Raw genomic sequence first — 18,395 nt, forward strand, 5'->3', positions numbered from 1 at the left:
TTAATCTAAAATGACATAAGCTAAAATTTAAATTTTCCTTTAAGAAGTTAAAAACAATTTTATGGTTATTAAAAGCTTTTGTGCGATTTTATTTAATGAAATTAAAGATTGAAATAATCAACTATGCGTCATTACTCTAATTAGCTGTTTGAATATAAGTATCGAACAACTCAACTTAGAAGAAAAATAGCAGACGAAGTTTTCTTTGAGATGTAAGCAAATTTTTTTCTATTTTCTGTACTTTGAATTTTATCACTTTTTATCAGTAATTTAATCGTCAGAGATCCAACATAGATATTCTTAAACGGCTCTTTGAGTTTTTTTTAGCACAAAATAATTGTTACCTTTTCCATTAATTTTTTTAAAAGAGATATTGGATCGAAAGAGAAAAAAATTGCATCCTCTATATTATATTTCTTCATATTTTTAAGCAAAAATGACAAGTATTGGAACTGAAGATTTGATTAAAGAAGCATCCGAATTATTCTTCAATCATTTTAAAACACAGCCTACATCATGTGGTTGTGCACCTGGTAGGGTAAATTTAATAGGCGAACATACTGATTATAATGATGGCTTTGTGCTTCCTATGGTGAATAATTTTTATAAGAGATTTTCTATCGCAATATCTATTTCTACTATAATATTAGTTACAAAAATTTCTACTTATTATTATAAGATAAAAAAAAATGCAAATTTGAATTATATTAAAGAGCTTCGAGGACAGCAATTTTTTTAAAAAAGAATTAATGTATGAAATACAGTTAGATTTTGTGTGTGTTTTGTGAACATGGGCTTTTTCAATCTATATTACCCTTGAATATATATTTGCTGATTGCTCATAACTATTTTAATATTTAGATATAGTTTTTCAGTTGTAAGGATGTACAGGATTTTATTTATTTTGCCAATAGTCTCTATGAAGAATACAATTAGTTCTATTCATTGAAATTGCTTTTGATGATTTTTTACGGCTTTAGGAAACAAACTAATAGCAAAAAAATATGTGCACTTCAACGAAAGAACCTTATTTAAAAATGTTTTTGCTTTCAGACTTCTAAAGTTATTTTGAAAGAATTTTAATAAATTGTGTCAAACAAGAATTCTTTTATAAATGAATTTTTGAGATTTTCTTTTTTTTCCTTTAAAGTAAAAATGGAATTTTTCTTAATTACTTCAGAAAGCTGTAAAAAATTTACTGTGCCTACATTATTTACTTTACTATTTTTGATATCTTTTGCCACAGTAATTACTGTCAGGCATCACCAATAGTTTGGCAAATTTTTATGGTCTCCAGGAGTGATAATTTTTAAAAATATGCTAGCTAAAAATAACATATCCCTCTCACTATAAAATAATTCTTCCAGTTTAACAACAAAAAAAAAATCTATGTTGTCATCATTTTTTTAATATAAAATTTAACATAAAGAAATAAATATTTTTTTACATGGGCAAGTAAATAGAAAGTTAGCTAAAATGAACAGATTCTATGAAGTACTGGGAACAGATCATATATAGCAAAAGGAAGAAATAAGTAAAAAAAAAAAAAAATCAAGACGCATAGCCAACTTTTCCAACAGAACGTAAGCACTTAAATAATATTTTTAAAGACTTTAAAAAATCACACACCAATATTTTTTCTTCCTATTATTGAAAGTTCTTCACATAATCATGATAAAATAACTTGTTTGAACCAAAGAATTCTGATTGATTTTATTAGCCACCATAAAAATATTCTATATTCAATGGGAAGTGATGTTTTCTATTCCTTTTATTTTTTAATTAAAAAATGTTATTGGATATATTTATTAGATTTAAGTAAAAATTATTTATAAATGTATACTAAACAAAAGCATTTTTAAGAAATATTTTTGATCATACTGCATTGATAAACTAGTGTAAATAACTAAGTGATTAAAGAAAATCTAAATAATATTACAAATGTAAATTGGTTAATAACTCCTATTAAATGTTTAATTAAGATCTGTAATTTGGTTCAGTACTTTTCTAATCAAATGATTAAAAAATAGTTTTGATAATTTTTATATGAAAATACAGTGAGTACTGCAGCTAAACATTTTTATCAGAAGAAAACTATTATACGGTCCATATATTTATTATGTTTAACAAATCTGAGATTATTGAAGCGTTAATTTTAAATTTTTTAAATTAAATATTCAAGTGGTGAATAAATTTTATTGAGACGACAAATCTGAATCACATAAAATTTCTTACTGCATTTGTTAAATATTAAATAAGTGAAGGGCCTCATCAATGCATACTTTTTGAAATCTTCCTCGTAAAAATTGTATTTTTTTTTTCATAAAAAAACTCAGTATTGAAAATTTTAATAGCAAATCCAGTAAAATAAGACTACAATTAAAAAATTAAAATCATTCAGTAGGTACAATCTTTCATGATTATAAACTCATAACCAATTTTTATCTTTATTAAATCAAATGAATTAAAGGAAGACCAACATTTAGAAGTGATGAAGTTCAATGATTATTGACTGCTCTAGACAGGAAAATGTAATTCGTAAATGATCTCCAAGTCAAATTTAAGGATTGTTGTACTGATTTAATAATAGAGCAGTGCAAGAACACCATGGACTTTCCTGTGACCAGGGGTCTGTCTTGGTTTTTCTGAGAGGTACCTATTGTGAAAATTTAGACATTATTTGTGAAAAATTAAAAATTATATTAAAAAATTAACACAAAAATATGGATTTATCGTTTCTTAAGGGATACACAAATAAAATTTTAAGAAAAAGTATTTTGTGAAACTACTGTTTTTCTTAAAGTTGAATTTGTGAAACTACCGTTTTCCCTAAAGTTGAATTTGTGAAGATACCACTAAACGGTAGTAAATTTGGCTTGAACAGACCCCATGTGACGTAAACAATTGTGCTTCATCAGTGAAAAAATTTTCAAAATAAAATAAAACAAAGTTTTATTTTGCTATTAGGGAGAATTATTTAGTTGGTTCCCATTAGCAGCAAAAATGTGAGGGATTTTCAGTTTGATGATTGAAGCCTGAAATCAAGTATCTGTATGAATGCAAAAATTCCTCTCAATGTACAAGGTTGCAAACAAGTGAGTAGTTTATCCAACAAAGTTTGGGGCTTCCGTACGATATGAACATTGGCACCCAGAAACGAGGATTATGATTGAATGACCCCATTGTGAAAACCACACTATTTGCATAATTCTTGGTAACAATCGCCATGGTAAAGAGAAAAATGTCGTTATGAAAATAAAATTAAGCATTTTTTGCTAACACAAAGGAAAATAAGCACCTTTAAGTACTTTTTAAAAATGCTAAGCACCCTGAAAAAGTTAAGCACAATTTTTTGATTTTGAATTAACGCTCAAATAGTACCAATTTGACCAGAAAAGAATTGTATTCTTAAGCCATTTAAAGAATTAATAAATTTTTAAAGATCTTAGGTAAGTGTTTGTAGTATTTGTCTATATCTAATGTTTTTCTCTTTTGAGACTTACTTTATTAAGTTAAATGATGATAAAAACTGAAATTATAATTGTTTCTAATGATTACTTTAATACAGTATATTTTTATTTCTAGGCACTTCCTTTGGTAACTGTAGTTGTTGGCAGAAAAAATGGGTCCAATAAGTGTCACTTGGTTACAGCTTGTCCTTTTGTTGATGAGCCAAGAGAAACAGAATTTGATATTTCGTTAGATGGAAATAATACAAAGTTGAAGCCTGGAAAACCTGCATGGGCTAATTATATCAAAGGAGTTATAGCTAATTATTATGGTATTAAATTATTTTTATAAATTAATTAAATTTCTTGAAACAATTATTAACTCTTAGAATACCTTACTTTCGATGATTTAAAATTGCATAAGAATTTATTTAACTGAAATTTAATGTTATAATTTGGAAAAGCCTGCCTTCTCTGAACAATATCCTCGAATCTGCATGTGCTTACAGGTTTTTATAATGGAAATATTTAAAAACAGATAAGTATTTTAAAGAAATTATTTTAATATTAAAATAAATGTACTATAAATATTTTCTGACATTACCTTTAACTGATAGATTCATCAAATTTTTTTAAAATGCTATCACTAATTTTCAGATTTTCCAATAAAATCCTGAATTTTTTTAAACTCACTGGTCTTTAAATGATTTGAATGCCATCACTGATTAAAACTAATGTGTTTATGGAATATGGAAAATCTATTTAAAGCTAATATTGTTTTATTATATTGTCAAATGCATAGAATAATGAAAGTTTAATACAGATTTAAAAAATTATAATTGAAAAAAATTAGTTTAGTTATTCAGATGTGTAATAAAAATTTTTTTGTCAAAGAAATATGATTTATATAAATATTAATAGGCTGACAGGTGATTGGAATTTCTGGTAGTCATACCCATTGTAAACATTTTGACTCTAATTCTTACCTGCAATTCTTTCCCAATCTTTTAGACTTACTACGCTTGACACTCCTGCAATGCTATGCCAATGAATTTTAAACATATTTTTGGAAAAAAAGTTGATTTTTTTGACAAATTCTTTTCTCTAAACGTAAAATATTTTAGCCCAATTAAAAAATTTAAATTGGATGCAATTATTAAACAGTAAAACATATGATTGTAAATCTATGTTGGTGTAAATGAACAGTTACCAAATTTGAGTTAAAAATTTTTCTTATGAATATAAAATTATTTAAGTACTTTATTTTTTTAAGATATTAAGAGTTCATATAATTAAATTATTACTATTAATTTTATTTGTCATATTTAGTTAAATTTGATTTCATTCATAGGAAAAGTAACAGGTTTTGATGCACTTGTATCTACTAATGTACCAGTTGGCGGTGGACTTTCAAGTTCTGCAGCATTAGAAGTTGCTACATATTGTTTCCTAGAGACATTATTTGAAGATAATCTATTAATCGAGTATGATATAATATTTTTATAAATCTTGTATTTTGAAAAAAATTTTTTTTTATTAGTGGGTCCTTTTTTTTACTTAACATGCTCAAAAGAAATTAAAAACACTTAAGACACATGTATTATATTATGTGGTATTGTTTTTTTTTAGAACTTAGACCAAGTTTAATTAATAAACTTATTAATCTTACTAATGTAATGGAAATAATATGAATTTATGTTTCAAATGATAAAGAGAATAACACATATTATATTAATTTTTACTTAAACATACATTTTATTTTGTGCTAATGAAATGAATAAGTTACAGAAAAATTTATTTAAAAAATATTCCCAATTGCAAATTATAATTTCTACATACGTGTAAACTAATCTGTATATTTTTAAATTCTATAAATATTGCAGTGATTAGTTATTTTTGTTAAATTTTCAAAAGGTATATTCTGAATAAATGATCATTGCCTAGTTAATTCATTCTATTTATTCATTATATAAGCAGAATTCTCCCTAGGAAAAAAATAGCAGTGTGCTTTCTGACAGAAAAGGGCACTTTGAATTTTGAAAGGGCACTCATCTTAAAAATTTATCAAATTGTGCAATATTATACAATAGCTGATTTTGATCCCCAACAATTTTCAAAGAGGTCATATTTATAGAGCTCAAAGAGCAGGCAGGTTAGGCTGCCGTCCTAAATATGCTTAGGGAGAACAATGATATAAATAAGTTTCAAATCTTAATTTTATCTTATTCAATTTGCACTTATAATTTCCAGTTTAAATTTACTTACAGAATGATTGATAAAGTTCTAGCCTGTCAGAAAGCAGAACATGATTATTCTGGAATGCCATGTGGTATAATGGATCAGTTTATTTCATTTATGGGTAAAAAGGACCATGTTCTTCTATTGGATTGCAGGTATAATTATTATGAACTATTTTGTTATCCATGTATTATTTTTTGTCTTAACATTTAATCAAGTTAAAATGATGCATTTCAGATCACTAGATTATCAACTGATTGAACTAAATGATCCACAAGTTACCATTCTAATTACTAATACTAATGTTAGACATAAGTTAGCAGAAAGCCAATATTCAAACAGAAAACTACAGTGTGAAACTGCTTCTCGAATTATTGGAAAATCTAGTCTCAGAGATGTTTCTCTTGATGAATTAGAGAGTAAGTTTAACATTGAGATGAAACAAACTTTAGTTTGAATAAGAACTATATTTTCATTCTGTGTTAAAGTTAATATTAAAAAATAGTAAGAATTTTAAAAGAAAAAAAGTAAGAAAAAGAGTATGAACTTGTACTAATATATATCAGTTTGTACTAATATATATCAGTTTGTACTAATATATATCAGTTTGTACAAATATATTCAAATAATTTATAAATATATTTAAATTGTTACAAACAATAAAAAATATTAAAATTAAACCAAAATTATATGATATATGATTTTGTGAAATAAACAACTCAAAACAACATTGGTTATTCATTTCCTTTAAAAATTTGTGATTCTAGGTTCTTTATGCTCTTGAAAAATAAAAGTATTTTTTTAAATTGTTAAGAATACATGCCATCAATAGCAGAATGGTACCTTTTTGCTATCCAGGGCACTTTGATCAGCTCATTACATGACATGCCTACAAGTGATTTTTGCTTTTTATTTCATAGTTAGTAACATTCTACATGTCATACTTGGAGATTGTTGAGCAAGTATTCATACATAAATTAAGATCTAACTTGATTGTAAACTCGGTAATGATAGATAAAATATAATCTTTTTACATCAATTTACAATTAACTCAATTTACTATTTTTTATCATCAATTATAAAAAATATATTTCTGAGAAATAAAAAAATTTATACATTTAAAAAAAAGTACTATATATGCTTTCATGCTCTCTTAATTTGTTTAATTATTTCATAAAAAGTTTTTAAAATGAAGCATTAAGTTCAATTACTAATCAAAAAAAATGTTACTTTATCAATATTAAAAAAATGTTACTTTATAAATATTAAAAAAAAAAATGTTACTTTCTGATTTCGTTATTAAAAAAAAAATCTAATAACATAATTTTATATACTAGGGAAAATGCAGTTGGAAAACAGTTAATAAAGCAAGTATGGAAATGAGAATTAGAAAATAAACTGCCAGGTTGATGAAAATATTTATGTATTAATAATCCACTGGATAAAATTGGTATAAATGTAAAAACAATTTTTTTCTGAAAAAAAAATTTTTATTTGTGAAAAAGTTTTAATATTCTCCAATTTGCTTTTCAAAAACATTTTATTAATTTATTTCACTATCTTGCAGCATCCTGTGATGTTTGGTGATACTTACAAACATTCAATTGTTTCTCAGTAGTTTTATTAATAGCTTTGTAGTTTTATTATTATAAAAAATTCATATCTATATAAGAAATACTAGTAAGAATGTTGTATTATTATGAATGAGTTTTTTTATTTTTAAATTTCCTCTTATTTTTATAGAGCACAGAAAAGATTTAGACAACGAAGTGTATAAAAGAGCTTTGCATGTTATTGGAGAAATAGGCAGAACTACTGAAGCTGCAGATGCTTTGAGCAGAGGAAACTATAAAGAATTTGGCAATCTTATGAACCTAAGTCATGCCTCACTAAGGTGCAAATATTCTTTTAAAGTTAATAAAATATTGTTTAAAGCAAAAAAAAATTTTTGACCTCACAAAGAGAAGTTAAAGTACAAAAAGTTGAAAGACATTCTTATTCTAATAATTGTAAACTAAGACACTAGGATTATATATTTTCATTTCAATATGTAAAAATTTTCTGAAACTTGAGGTAAACTAAGTATCAAGTTCATGCATTCAGACTTAATATTTTGATTTTACTGATGTAATCAACAAAAGTCATTATCAACAACCAAAATAATCTATTGTAAAATTCAGGTTTTATAGAAGACGCTAATGGAGAGTAAAGGCTTGCACTAGTTTCATTCCAAAAACTAGTAATCTCAATACTAGAACCTTATACAAGTTTTTGACCTAAAATCCATCCATTATGTAGAATTTTATAATTCAAATAATATTATGTAAAATATATTTTTAGGGATAATTATGAAGTTTCCTGTTCTGAGTTGGATTTAGTTGTGAGTGCTGCTTTAGAGGTGGAGGGTGTGTATGGTTCAAGGATGACTGGTGGAGGATTTGGGGGTTGCACAGTAACTTTATTGAAAACTGATGCCGTAACAAATACTATGGAACATATTAAGGTAATTTAAAAGTGAATTTAAAAAATTTTAAGTGTTTCTACTGAAATAAAATATTACAAATTATTAATTTAATGTATATAAATAAAATTGGCTATGAGTATTGAATTAGTATGTTTCTAGTTACTGTACTGAGATAAATATGTATTAAAAGTTTATTATTAAGTAAATTTTTTCTTAATGTTGTATTAAATACTTTTATATGGGTTCCTTTAGGTTTCTTACAATTAAATATCTGTTGTATTCCTCCTAATGATCTTTTAAACGCAAATTTATTTCAGGGCTTGAAAAGAGCATCTCAAATTAGATCTACCAAAATGATAGATTCAAATATATTTAATAAAAAAAAAAATTATAAGAAGTTCAAGTATAGATTCTTCTATTCTGGCTTTTTCTTGAATGAAGAGTATTTAAAAAAAAAAAAAAAAACTACAGATGAAGAGAAATTAAATAAAGTCAGTGAATTAACACAAAAATTTAATTGTTAGAACAAACATTAAAGAGGATATAAGTAACGTATAGTAATGAATAGATTTCATGTAATTTATAAAAAACTAAAATGCTTTTCAGTAAAATCCTAATTAAAGAATACTAATAATTATTTATAATTTAGAAAGTATTTATTTTTATTGACTGATGAATGCTTTCAATAAAAGTTTATGAAATTTAATACTATTCCCACATTTTTTCATAGTTATTGTTCATTATTAAATTAATCAAGCCATTCTTTAAAACAAATGCAAGTAATAAAACACAAACTATGTGTCTCCACTATGAAAATAAATTTACTAAATAAAGATGTCAGTTTTAGAGTTAAATTTCCTATGGTATAATTATTATTTTTAGGCATGTTGATATAAAAATTTTCTAAAATTAAAAAAAAAAAAAAATTGTGTCTGGGTTGAGTTCTTAAAGCTATGGTTTTATCAAACCCTGCTCCTGGTATATTTAATATTAGGTCGATAAAGAAAAAATGCCACACATTTAAAATCTGGTTACCTGAGGAGATTGCTTTTAACAGATGCAGGGGTAATTGTAATACAAAGTGAAAAACCCTAAATATTTTTTTTGCAAAGTCTATATCAATTTACATACCATACATGTTTTGTATTTTACATAATTTTTTGAAATAAGATTTATAATTAAATTACCTACTAAAAAAGAATATTGATGTTAGATTTTTAAAACTGCATGAATATGAATCACAACATTGGATTTTAAAATTGTGTAAATATGAATCGCGGTATTGGACTTTTGAAACTACCCGAATATGAGACGTGGCACTGGGTTTTAAATTCATGCAAATATGAATTGCACAACTGGATTTTTAAATCATGTGAATATGAATCACAACTTATAATTTTTCAATTAGGTAAATACGAAAATCGATGTTTGATATTCAAACCGCAGAAATAAAAATCGTAATGTTAGCAGCACAGTTCCAAATATTCAAAATGGCAAAAATCTATCAATTCGGAAGAATCATATCTACCCATTGGCGGAAGAATTACATGTGTGTAGCATCCCGTTAACGGAAATTAGCGAGATTCAAAAATTAGATTGCGGAATCCCTTGAAAATTTCATCGGATTACAAGCTTTTGATCACCGAAAGTGCAAGAACCAATGATCTTGAAAAATGTGAAATTCCGCAATATTCCCAGAAAAATCCCATGCAATGCTCTTGATTTTTAAACCCGGAAGGATAATACGAAAAACCTGGAATTTCGGGATACCCCAGGAATACAACCACCCCCGGAGATGGTTTTTGAATATCTGTCATTTTTCATAAAGATACATTTTCCTTTGATATATAATTTAAAATTAGTTTTCTTACTTGCAATGTGATATTAAATCTGCTTAATTTGTGGAGAACTAGAGCATTTATCCTTAAGTAATATAAACATATGAAATTTATTCTAGAAAAAGTACAAGAATCCAACATTTTATGCCTGCCGTCCTGGAAGTGGTGCTCAGAAGATACAGTTGTCACCTTAGAATTTTTGTAAATTCCAAATATTTTTGATATAATAGGATTGAAATTATCATATATTTTAAGTATTTTTGTTGTTGTTATGGAGCTGCTTGTATCAAGCCTAGTTAATTTTTTAACAACTATAATTGTATGTATTAGACTTTAAAAAAAAAAAAAGGATTAAGTGTTAAGCAGCAACAATTTTCTCACATACTCTGTTATTTTACCACAAATAATATTTTTTTTTTAACACAACATAAAATAATTACTCAAATTATTGATTGAGTTACTATAATCCTAAACTTTTTACATTGAAAATTTATTCTTTTGACCTAATGTAATGGGAAAAATTCACTTTTGGAACACATTTCATGAAAATTTTTAAAGATAAATACTGTAGATTTATCTTATAATTGCAAGAACATTTTTAAAAAATAAACATCTGCCAATAATTCCTATAGCCTTAATATACCTAGTTAAGTTGAAAAATTTAAAGAAAACTACATTGAATAAGAAAGGGAAAATGATTAAAAAGTAAAATATCCATTGTTTTGTTTGGTATATCTGCAATTTATAGCAAGAACAACTAACATCCTAATTTTAAATCGTTGAAAACTAAATTTATTAAAAAATAACCTCAGTAAGTACCTTATATCATGACTTATAACTTTGGTTTTAAAAAACAATTATCTATTAATTTCTTTAAGATTTTAATCTTGATATGAATAAAATTAAGGAGCATTTTATCTGATTTTATAACCATTTAATGGTTCATCTTGCCTTCAGTCAAGGACGTATGTATCTCTCATTTTGACTTTTCTTATTGTAGCATATTATCTAAAATATTTTGAGTTCCTTTTGAAATATTATACAGTTTAATTCTGTACCTTAAAGTTAGACAATTCTACTAATTTTCAAATGCAAGGTCTTTTCCTTTTAGGCAAAAAGTTACGAGTTCACCTTAACTAGTCATTGAAAAGTGTATAGAAATCATTTGCTATCTTTTTTTTTCCTTCTTGAAACTGGCAAGCACTAACATTGAAATTTATTGTTCAATAAGAATATTTTTTAATGTAACCAGCGAGTGTAAAACTAGTGTTATACTTGCCTTAAGGCATGAGTATTGATAAAGACTTTTATATTGCATTTTTATAACATTTATCTTAAATTTTATTAAATATATAAAGCATAAAGGTTATTTAAGCATTAGAGCAATTGATTACTAAACTCTGGAGAATTGGGAATTCCCCCCCCCCGAATCATAATTAAAGTTTTGAAATATTGTTTCATGTGGTTTGGAATTAAAAATTGACATGCAAGGGCAATTTTCTTAAGCCAAGATTATGCATTAAAAAAAATATGAGACCCGCACTCGAAGGTTTTCGATATATACCATTGTTATACTGTATGAGATTTCTTCATATTAATAAATTTTTTAGCATATTTTGCTTTTAGTAGTAAGATTGTTGTGAATTGTATATGTTTTAGTACTATGTTTTGAATAAATAGTTCCTATATTGACCATAATAGTTTCAAATTTTATTTTTCACAGAAAAATAAAAATATACAAAATAAAAGAAGCTGTGCCATCCAGATAAAAGATGAAATGAAATTAACACCTAGATGACAATATTTCTTGTCATTTTATTGAATACTGAGAATTTCAATTTCAAATAATAAATCAGCATTCGGATGAATACCCCAGGCAGGAAAGCCTTGGCTTCCATATCCTTTATCAGAGCGAATCAATATCTTGGCAATCTCTCCATACTGCATTGTCAGGCATGCTTCATCCCAGCCTGTAATTTATAATAAACATCCTTGAAATTTTTTGCTTTAAAATTAAATGAATTTTTTTTGGACAAAATATTAAAAGTTTGATTGCTAACATCCAAAATTATTGCAGAATTTTAAACTAAATATATTTGCTTAAACAGTTTAAAATTCACCCCATTCTTCAAGTCTATCACGCTATAGTTCCTCACTTATAGTGAATGTTAAATTTTATATAAAGCACCCCTATTGGCCCAAAAATTCTAAAATTTGCATATTTATTTACATTAGAATTAAAATACTACTTTCAACATTGCTATATTTGTGATATAAAAACTTTCATTCATGATATTTATAATGATAAAAAAAATATTGTTGGAATTGAAGTAAAATAGATTACTTGTTATCATTTAATCTATAAATTATGATGCTGTATATTTTTAGGTACTTTAAAACAAAAAGCAATTTCAGCACATCACCACTATGCTCTTTCAAATTCATTAATATACTTATTTAAAATTTTAAAGTATGGGAAAGTCAAACACTGTAATATTTCTATTTTAAAACATCATAATATTAATCCAAATCTAATTAATATAATAAAAAAAAAATTGGTCTGTGCTGTTTGTAAGTTAAGATATTGGAAAATGAATTCAGCAAAAATAATATATGATCTTAACTTGCTCAGTAAAAAAGAGTAAGATAACTATCTATAGCAAAAAATTTTAATACTTTGAGTCATATACTTATCTTTACTAATGAATTCCCCCCCTCCAACTTTTTGATATGTATATTTATAAATATGGCAAATAAATGCAAAAAGTAAATATGAGTACTAGTTTTCAGTAAAAATAAATTAATTAGAAATAATTAGTTTTAACTGAAACAAACACATTTTATCTAGAAGTTAGAGTAACTATGAATTAGAAAGAATAGTTAACGTACAAGTTCAGCAATCACTGTATTTTGATTTAAATTTGTTTGAACTTTAAACATGGTCTAAAGTAGACAATAGGCTGAATGACCATTAACCAAAATTATTTAAAACAGGGGTTTCCAACTGGCGGGCCATATCCGGCCCTCGAAACCTATTTTTGTTGCCCGTGAACTAAAATATATTAGTTTTCATTTCTTTGCGGACAATTTTCGTAAAAAATCTATAAGGATTAAAAAAAAAAAAAAAAAAAACATAATTTTTTAGTTTCTGTGAAATGTACCATACCAACGGTGCAAATCCCCCCCCCCCTCAGGTTTTGCATCCAAGAAAATTTTTATTCAAATACAAAAATAATCGTGTTTATTTTTTTTTGTATTTTGTGAATAGCATGTGCGTATCAGAAATTCTCTGATTTAACTTTTTAAAACTACTCATTTTGGACAAAATTATTTACATTCATAAATTTTAAAGCGCATAAAAGAGGAAATGAATATCATGTTTTATCTAAATTCCTCGAATTGAATATCTCATGAGCGGAAAGGAAAAAAAAAAAAAAATAAAAAATTCAGAAAAAAAAATTAGTTAATTGCTTGAGAATTTTTTTGTTGTTCCTATAATTCCTAATAAGTCGAAAAATGTGTTAATTTATCACAGAATTAAATAAAAAAAATTTTTTTTTCACTAAGTTTCTGATTAATAGTAGATTCAAAATGATACGTAACAAGCATTATTTGTAATGCTTGTTATTTTGTTTTTTAATATTAAAAAACTTTGAAAAAATCGGACAGTAATATTTAATGTTCCTTCAAACATAAAAGAGTTCTATATAAAATTTTGATTAAGTTGGAGCCTGCCATTTGACTGGTGTTTTTAATTGCGGCCTCGGCCTCATTTAAGTTGGAAATCCCTGATTTAAAAGGATACTTTGGTACAATGATGTGAGGGCAGTACTGAATTTATTAAGATTATTATTATATTTAGTGCTTACTTTAGGAGTTAAAACATTTCCAATCATTTATGCTGCACACTAAAATACATAAAGATTTCTTTAAAAAAAAATCTTTCTTACTGCATTACAATTTTTAAAAGAAATTTAGTTAATTTTTATTAATGTTTTGAAATTGTTTGGTTTACAAAGTACAACAAATAGAAGTTTGCACTTAGATTAGAACAACATTAAATACTTATGATATAATTACCTCTAATAACCTTTCCCAATCCTACTTGAAAAGTAAATGGAGATTGGCCTGGATCTTTAGTACTGCACAAATAAAGAAAAATGTAAATAACTTAGATCTTATGGGCCATATTAATTATTATCATAAGCACAAAATTTGTATGAATTTTAATACATTATTTCAAAATGAAATTATGAAACAAAGGTGTTAAGTTATTCAAAAAGAAGACAAAATTGAACAAGATGAGATTTAAAAAGTAGTTTAGGGATTTGGTGTAATTTTTAATTCAGGTGATTGCGAAACTTATAAGCAGCAGCAATCTTCTAAGAGATTCATAACATCTAAGTCCTAATTAATCTGTTAAATTGAGTGACCAAATTCAATTCAAATGAAAAAATACTGAAAAAACATTAGAGATGAGGTTCCAGGTCGAAGAATTTTAATTCAAGCCCAAGATAGGTAATAGATAGGTAGATGGATAATCACTTAAAGTCTGAAACAGGCCAAATTTTGCAGTTCTACTAATAGCCCATTGGTGCATGCGTAAACAAGAAAATTAGCAATTAAAACCTTTTTATCACACTTAATAAATAAATTTTAAATTTTTTATACTTACTAACTATACTAAATGTTCGTTTAAAAGAAGTAAAAAAGTTTTTAAAAATTTTATCATGAATCTGAGTTTGAAAACTTTTTTCAGTAAATGAGCCTGCTGTGAGCAAGGGCTGAGACTATCTCTTCTTTAAAATGCAAGTATGGAACGTTTGTTTGCTTCGAACCAAAGTACTAAATTAAATTGTCTATATTTTATAAAAGTTATTCCATTTTGTGCAAAACAATAATTTTTTAACTTGCTCATAATTTCTTAAAAGAAAATGAGGGGGAGAGTAATTACATGAAATAAATAAAGTCATCCACAGAATTTTTTAGGATAAAATTAAATTTATTGACCCTAAAAGAAATTACACTGCAATGAAACTTATATCTTTTTTAGAGAAGAGTGTTCTTTGTAACCAGGAAGTTATATTTTATTCAACTAAAACCATCTGTAGTGTTTGATTGGTATTTTTTGTACTTGGGACAGTAATTACACAAATGTTGAGAACACATACAAAATGATACATAGAACAAAATAAGCAAATTATCTTAAGAATATTGATTATACATATTCAAGTAAATAGCTCTGCTATGTTAGAATATGTATGCATTTATCTCTGTAGTCTGTAACACTTAAATTATATAGCATATTATTTAAAAAAGTTCAGAAATGTGTGTTGATAACAAGAATAGTAATGACATCGTAACTATAAATATATATATTTTTTGAAATATAATTTAAAAACAAAATGTGTCTGATTTATATTTTTTTACTTTTTATGAGCATTTTAAGTAAATTAAACAATGAAAATTAATATTTTCAGGATATTTCCATATCGGGATCTGCAATACCAACAATCGCCAAGGTGCCAAATTGATTTTAAACTGGAAATTTTTTTTAAAAAAGAAGAAAAACATGTAGAGGTTTGCTAAGGGGTGGCTACGAGTTGTTCCCTTCAAGATGACCCCTTTCTGTGAAGTTTTCTTTTTAATTTCTTACAGGCTGTCGCATAGAAGTTGCCAAGGCTTTCTGCCACAGATCGCAATATGGTAAACTCTTCAATATTTGAATGAAAAATATTGAAATACTGCTAAAAGTCACAAATTGTCCATTTGAAAGCCCAGATAATTCCTGATGGCATGCATAGTCTAAAATTATAGTTTAGCTTTATATGTAATTCACTTAAATTATTTTTTTTACATTTTCATTGACGAAAGATCTACCTATAACACAAATAATTTTTTATGCTAGAGTAAAAGGTTCTAGAATTTAGGGATATTTATGAATTAGTTTTTCTTCTCCACAACTAGAAATACCAAGGTACCAAAGGATTTTTTAATTTCCGAAAATTAAAATATAGGAGGTTAGACAGGTGGGGATATTTCTGTATCGTGATCTGTCGCCCCAACTACAATCGCCAAGATGCCAAATAGATTTTAAACTTGCAATTTTTAAAAAAAAAAAATCATGCAGATGTTTGCCTGGGGTGGCTATGAATTATACCTTTCGAGTTGGTCCCTTTTTGTGATTTTTTTTAAAGTTTCTCGCGGGCCATTGTCCTGAATTTTCCAAGACATAGCGATTATTCTGCCACAGATCAGGATACCGAAATCTCCCCAGACAGGTGATTGCAACCAATTATACCCTTTTCTGTAGTTTTTTTTTTGTTTCTTGCACTTACCCATATTTCAAAATTTTTTAAAAATTTCGCTTTTAAAAACGAAATCTTGATAGTCAATATTTACCACTGAAATGAGGTAAACAGAAATTATACTAAGTCACCCAAAGACAATGTGTATAACTCAACACCCCAAAATACTGATACATTCTCCATTGCTAACAGAAGTTCTTTGAATTTGATCATTCTTTAAAGTAAAACATAGCGTTTAAATTAATTACAATCATACACAACACAAATATAATTTATAGGTAATACGAACCTCCAGAACTTTTTAAGAGGATTTGCTAAACAACCAGTACAATGAACGGTGATTGTACTTCCTCGCTGCGGAACGTTGCCTTGTCCAGGGCGAATTACTTCTTTGGTTACACCGTCACTAACAGGGTAAACATTTGCCATTTTTTATTAATGTTGAGAAGATTGTACCTAAAATATAATAAAATTAAAATGTTTTTAAAACTGCAGAGATTTAAAGGCACCCATCCTACCTTAAAACTTACAATCCACAAAACAAGATTTAAACTACACGTTTCAAAATACTAAAATTTAGTCACTTCAATAAATTTTAACAAATGAAATGAATGTTATACTTTTTTTCTTATTTTTTCACCTTTTTAAAATTTATGAAAACTTACCGGCTAGCAAATTTTTGGCGGACGAAAACCCAAATAGTCATCTATTAATCGATATCGATTAAACACGATTAATATTTGATGAAATTAAGGAAAGTTTATTTTTCTTATCCTGCGTAATCAATATTTTTAAATTTTCCGATAGTTTTGAAAATATGAGGAATATTTTTATAAGACAATAAATTAATTTTTCATTGGATTTTTTTCAGATTTCAAGTTAAAAAGTTTAGGTGTAGAAAGATCTCTGGTTACCATAGAAACCTATAGAAACAAGAGTACGAGAAAGAGTACGAAAATTTTATTATTTTCTTCTTACTCAAATATGCATAAACTCGTATTGCAATTCATAGAAGTAAAAAGTATTCGAAGTTAAATTTATGTTACCTGTCTTTGAAACGATTTTGTAGTATGTTTATGCGAATTCCACAAGCTTTCAGACTTACCAAGGTATCCGTTTGTTTAATGCGATGAAAATTTATATTGCATTAACGTTTTTAATTGTTATTCTTTCAGTTATGTCATTAACCATTCATTATGTCATTGTATCATAATGATGAGCATTTTTGCTGTACTATAGCTTTAGAATGCGATTCGCATATTATTCTTGCTCACTTTTTAATGTCTTTGTTGAATTCACTTCTTATGAAAGATAAGACTTTGTTTTTCATAACAATGCCTGCTAATGGACAGAAGTGAAAGCTAGTGTGCAAGTTTATCAATATTTTAATTTAAACTTTTGTAACTTATGCATTATTATTTTTTATGAGTTGCATATCTTTTTCATTTTTTGTTATTTAATTTTAATTTCTGCAACAATAGTTCCAGTACTCTTTTCTTTTAATAAATAAAAAGTCGATGGTGAAGACCCGCGATTCCCAATTGAGACTAAGAAGAAATTTCGTTAGCAAATGCGAAAAATATTGATTAACTAAGTATGATTATTAATTTTAAAAATATTTAAGAAATTGAAATTTTATTAATTATTTTGAAAATATTCAATAAGTTAAAATTTTATTAATTACTTTGTAAATATTAAATAAATAAAAAAATTTAAAAATATTTAGTGAATCAATGAAAAACAGAACTTGCCCCCTGTTTTGTTTAAACAATACTAGCCTTAAATTTGGGTTTTATGTCATACATTCCAAGCCTAAAGTGGTATTTAGTTTGTAACTTGTTTGTATTGTATGCATAAGCTGAAATCCAGCTCTCATTTACATAAAAATGAAAAAGAATGAAAATAAACGTTAAAAGCAGTTATTAGATCAATATTAAATATATGGAAAATTAGTTGGATATAAATTTTATTACAGGACTTCGTGACTGATTATGTCCTAACTCTTGGAACCACTGTGATCTTTTCATGGAACTCAAGGGTTCCACATAACATCATTTGGGAACCGCTGGTGTAGACAGTGATTCTGCTGATCTTTGAA

The 18,395-nt window shown here is 26.3% G+C and overlaps 3 protein-coding genes across 7 annotated transcripts in view; 2 read left to right on the forward strand and 1 right to left on the reverse strand.

Moving 5' to 3' along the window:
- Window positions 1–198: 198 nt before the first annotated feature.
- Window positions 199–11,687, forward strand: LOC107452728 (galactokinase). The gene is made up of 8 exons (XM_016069298.4): window positions 199–592; window positions 3,586–3,781; window positions 4,801–4,933; window positions 5,717–5,842; window positions 5,925–6,106; window positions 7,431–7,581; window positions 8,028–8,190; window positions 10,109–11,687. The coding sequence occupies exons 1-8, from the start codon at window positions 437–439 to the stop codon at window positions 10,181–10,183; spliced, it is 1,182 nt and encodes a 393-aa protein (XP_015924784.3). The 5' UTR covers window positions 199–436; the 3' UTR covers window positions 10,184–11,687.
- On the reverse strand, window positions 11,678–17,098 carry LOC107452729 (uncharacterized). Of its 3 annotated transcripts, none has more exons than XM_016069300.4 (4): window positions 16,963–17,098; window positions 16,587–16,753; window positions 14,070–14,131; window positions 11,678–11,959 (listed from the first exon to the last, which is right to left on the reverse strand). In XM_016069300.4, the coding sequence occupies exons 2-4, from the start codon at window positions 16,724–16,726 to the stop codon at window positions 11,805–11,807; spliced, it is 357 nt and encodes a 118-aa protein (XP_015924786.1). In that variant the 5' UTR covers window positions 16,727–16,753; window positions 16,963–17,098; the 3' UTR covers window positions 11,678–11,804. The 3 variants fall into 3 exon arrangements, with proteins under 3 accessions (XP_015924786.1, XP_071033791.1, XP_015924787.1); XM_071177690.1 differs by having other exon boundaries at window positions 16,828–16,967; XM_016069301.4 differs by having other exon boundaries at window positions 16,918–16,965.
- LOC107440055 (nephrocystin-1) overlaps window positions 17,084–18,395 on the forward strand; it is a 56,753-nt gene continuing 55,441 nt past the window's right edge. Inside the window, exon 1 of one of the 3 annotated variants that reach the window (XM_087157538.1) lies at window positions 17,084–17,406. The gene's annotated coding sequence lies outside the window, so the exon portion shown is untranslated. The remainder of the gene's footprint in view (window positions 17,407–18,395) is intronic. The other 2 variants (XM_087157539.1, XR_015431416.1) reach the window with 2 other exon arrangements.

The sequence above is a fragment of the Parasteatoda tepidariorum genome, chromosome 2, assembly GCF_982258835.1.
Source record: "Parasteatoda tepidariorum strain Cologne lab strain chromosome 2, Ptep-v5.0, whole genome shotgun sequence".
NCBI lineage: Eukaryota > Metazoa > Arthropoda > Arachnida > Araneae > Theridiidae > Parasteatoda > Parasteatoda tepidariorum.

Excerpts from the sequence above, each read along its gene's own strand:
- LOC107452728 (XM_016069298.4), top strand. The coding sequence starts at position 437 with ATGACAAGTATTGGAACTGAAGATTTGATTAAAGAAGCATCCGAATTA. Across the intron at positions 593-3,585 it reads ATGGCTTTGTGCTTCCTATG|GCACTTCCTTTGGTAACTGT; the intron begins GTGAATAATTTT and ends TTTTATTTCTAG. Across the intron at positions 8,191-10,108 it reads ATACTATGGAACATATTAAG|AAAAAGTACAAGAATCCAAC; the intron begins GTAATTTAAAAG and ends AATTTATTCTAG.
- LOC107452729 (XM_016069300.4), bottom strand. The coding sequence starts at position 16,726 with ATGGCAAATGTTTACCCTGTTAGTGACGGTGTAACCAAAGAAGTAATT. Across the intron at positions 14,132-16,586 it reads CCTCTTAAAAAGTTCTGGAG|TACTAAAGATCCAGGCCAAT; the intron begins GTTCGTATTACC and ends TTATTTGTGCAG. Across the intron at positions 11,960-14,069 it reads ATTGGGAAAGGTTATTAGAG|GCTGGGATGAAGCATGCCTG; the intron begins GTAATTATATCA and ends TATAAATTACAG.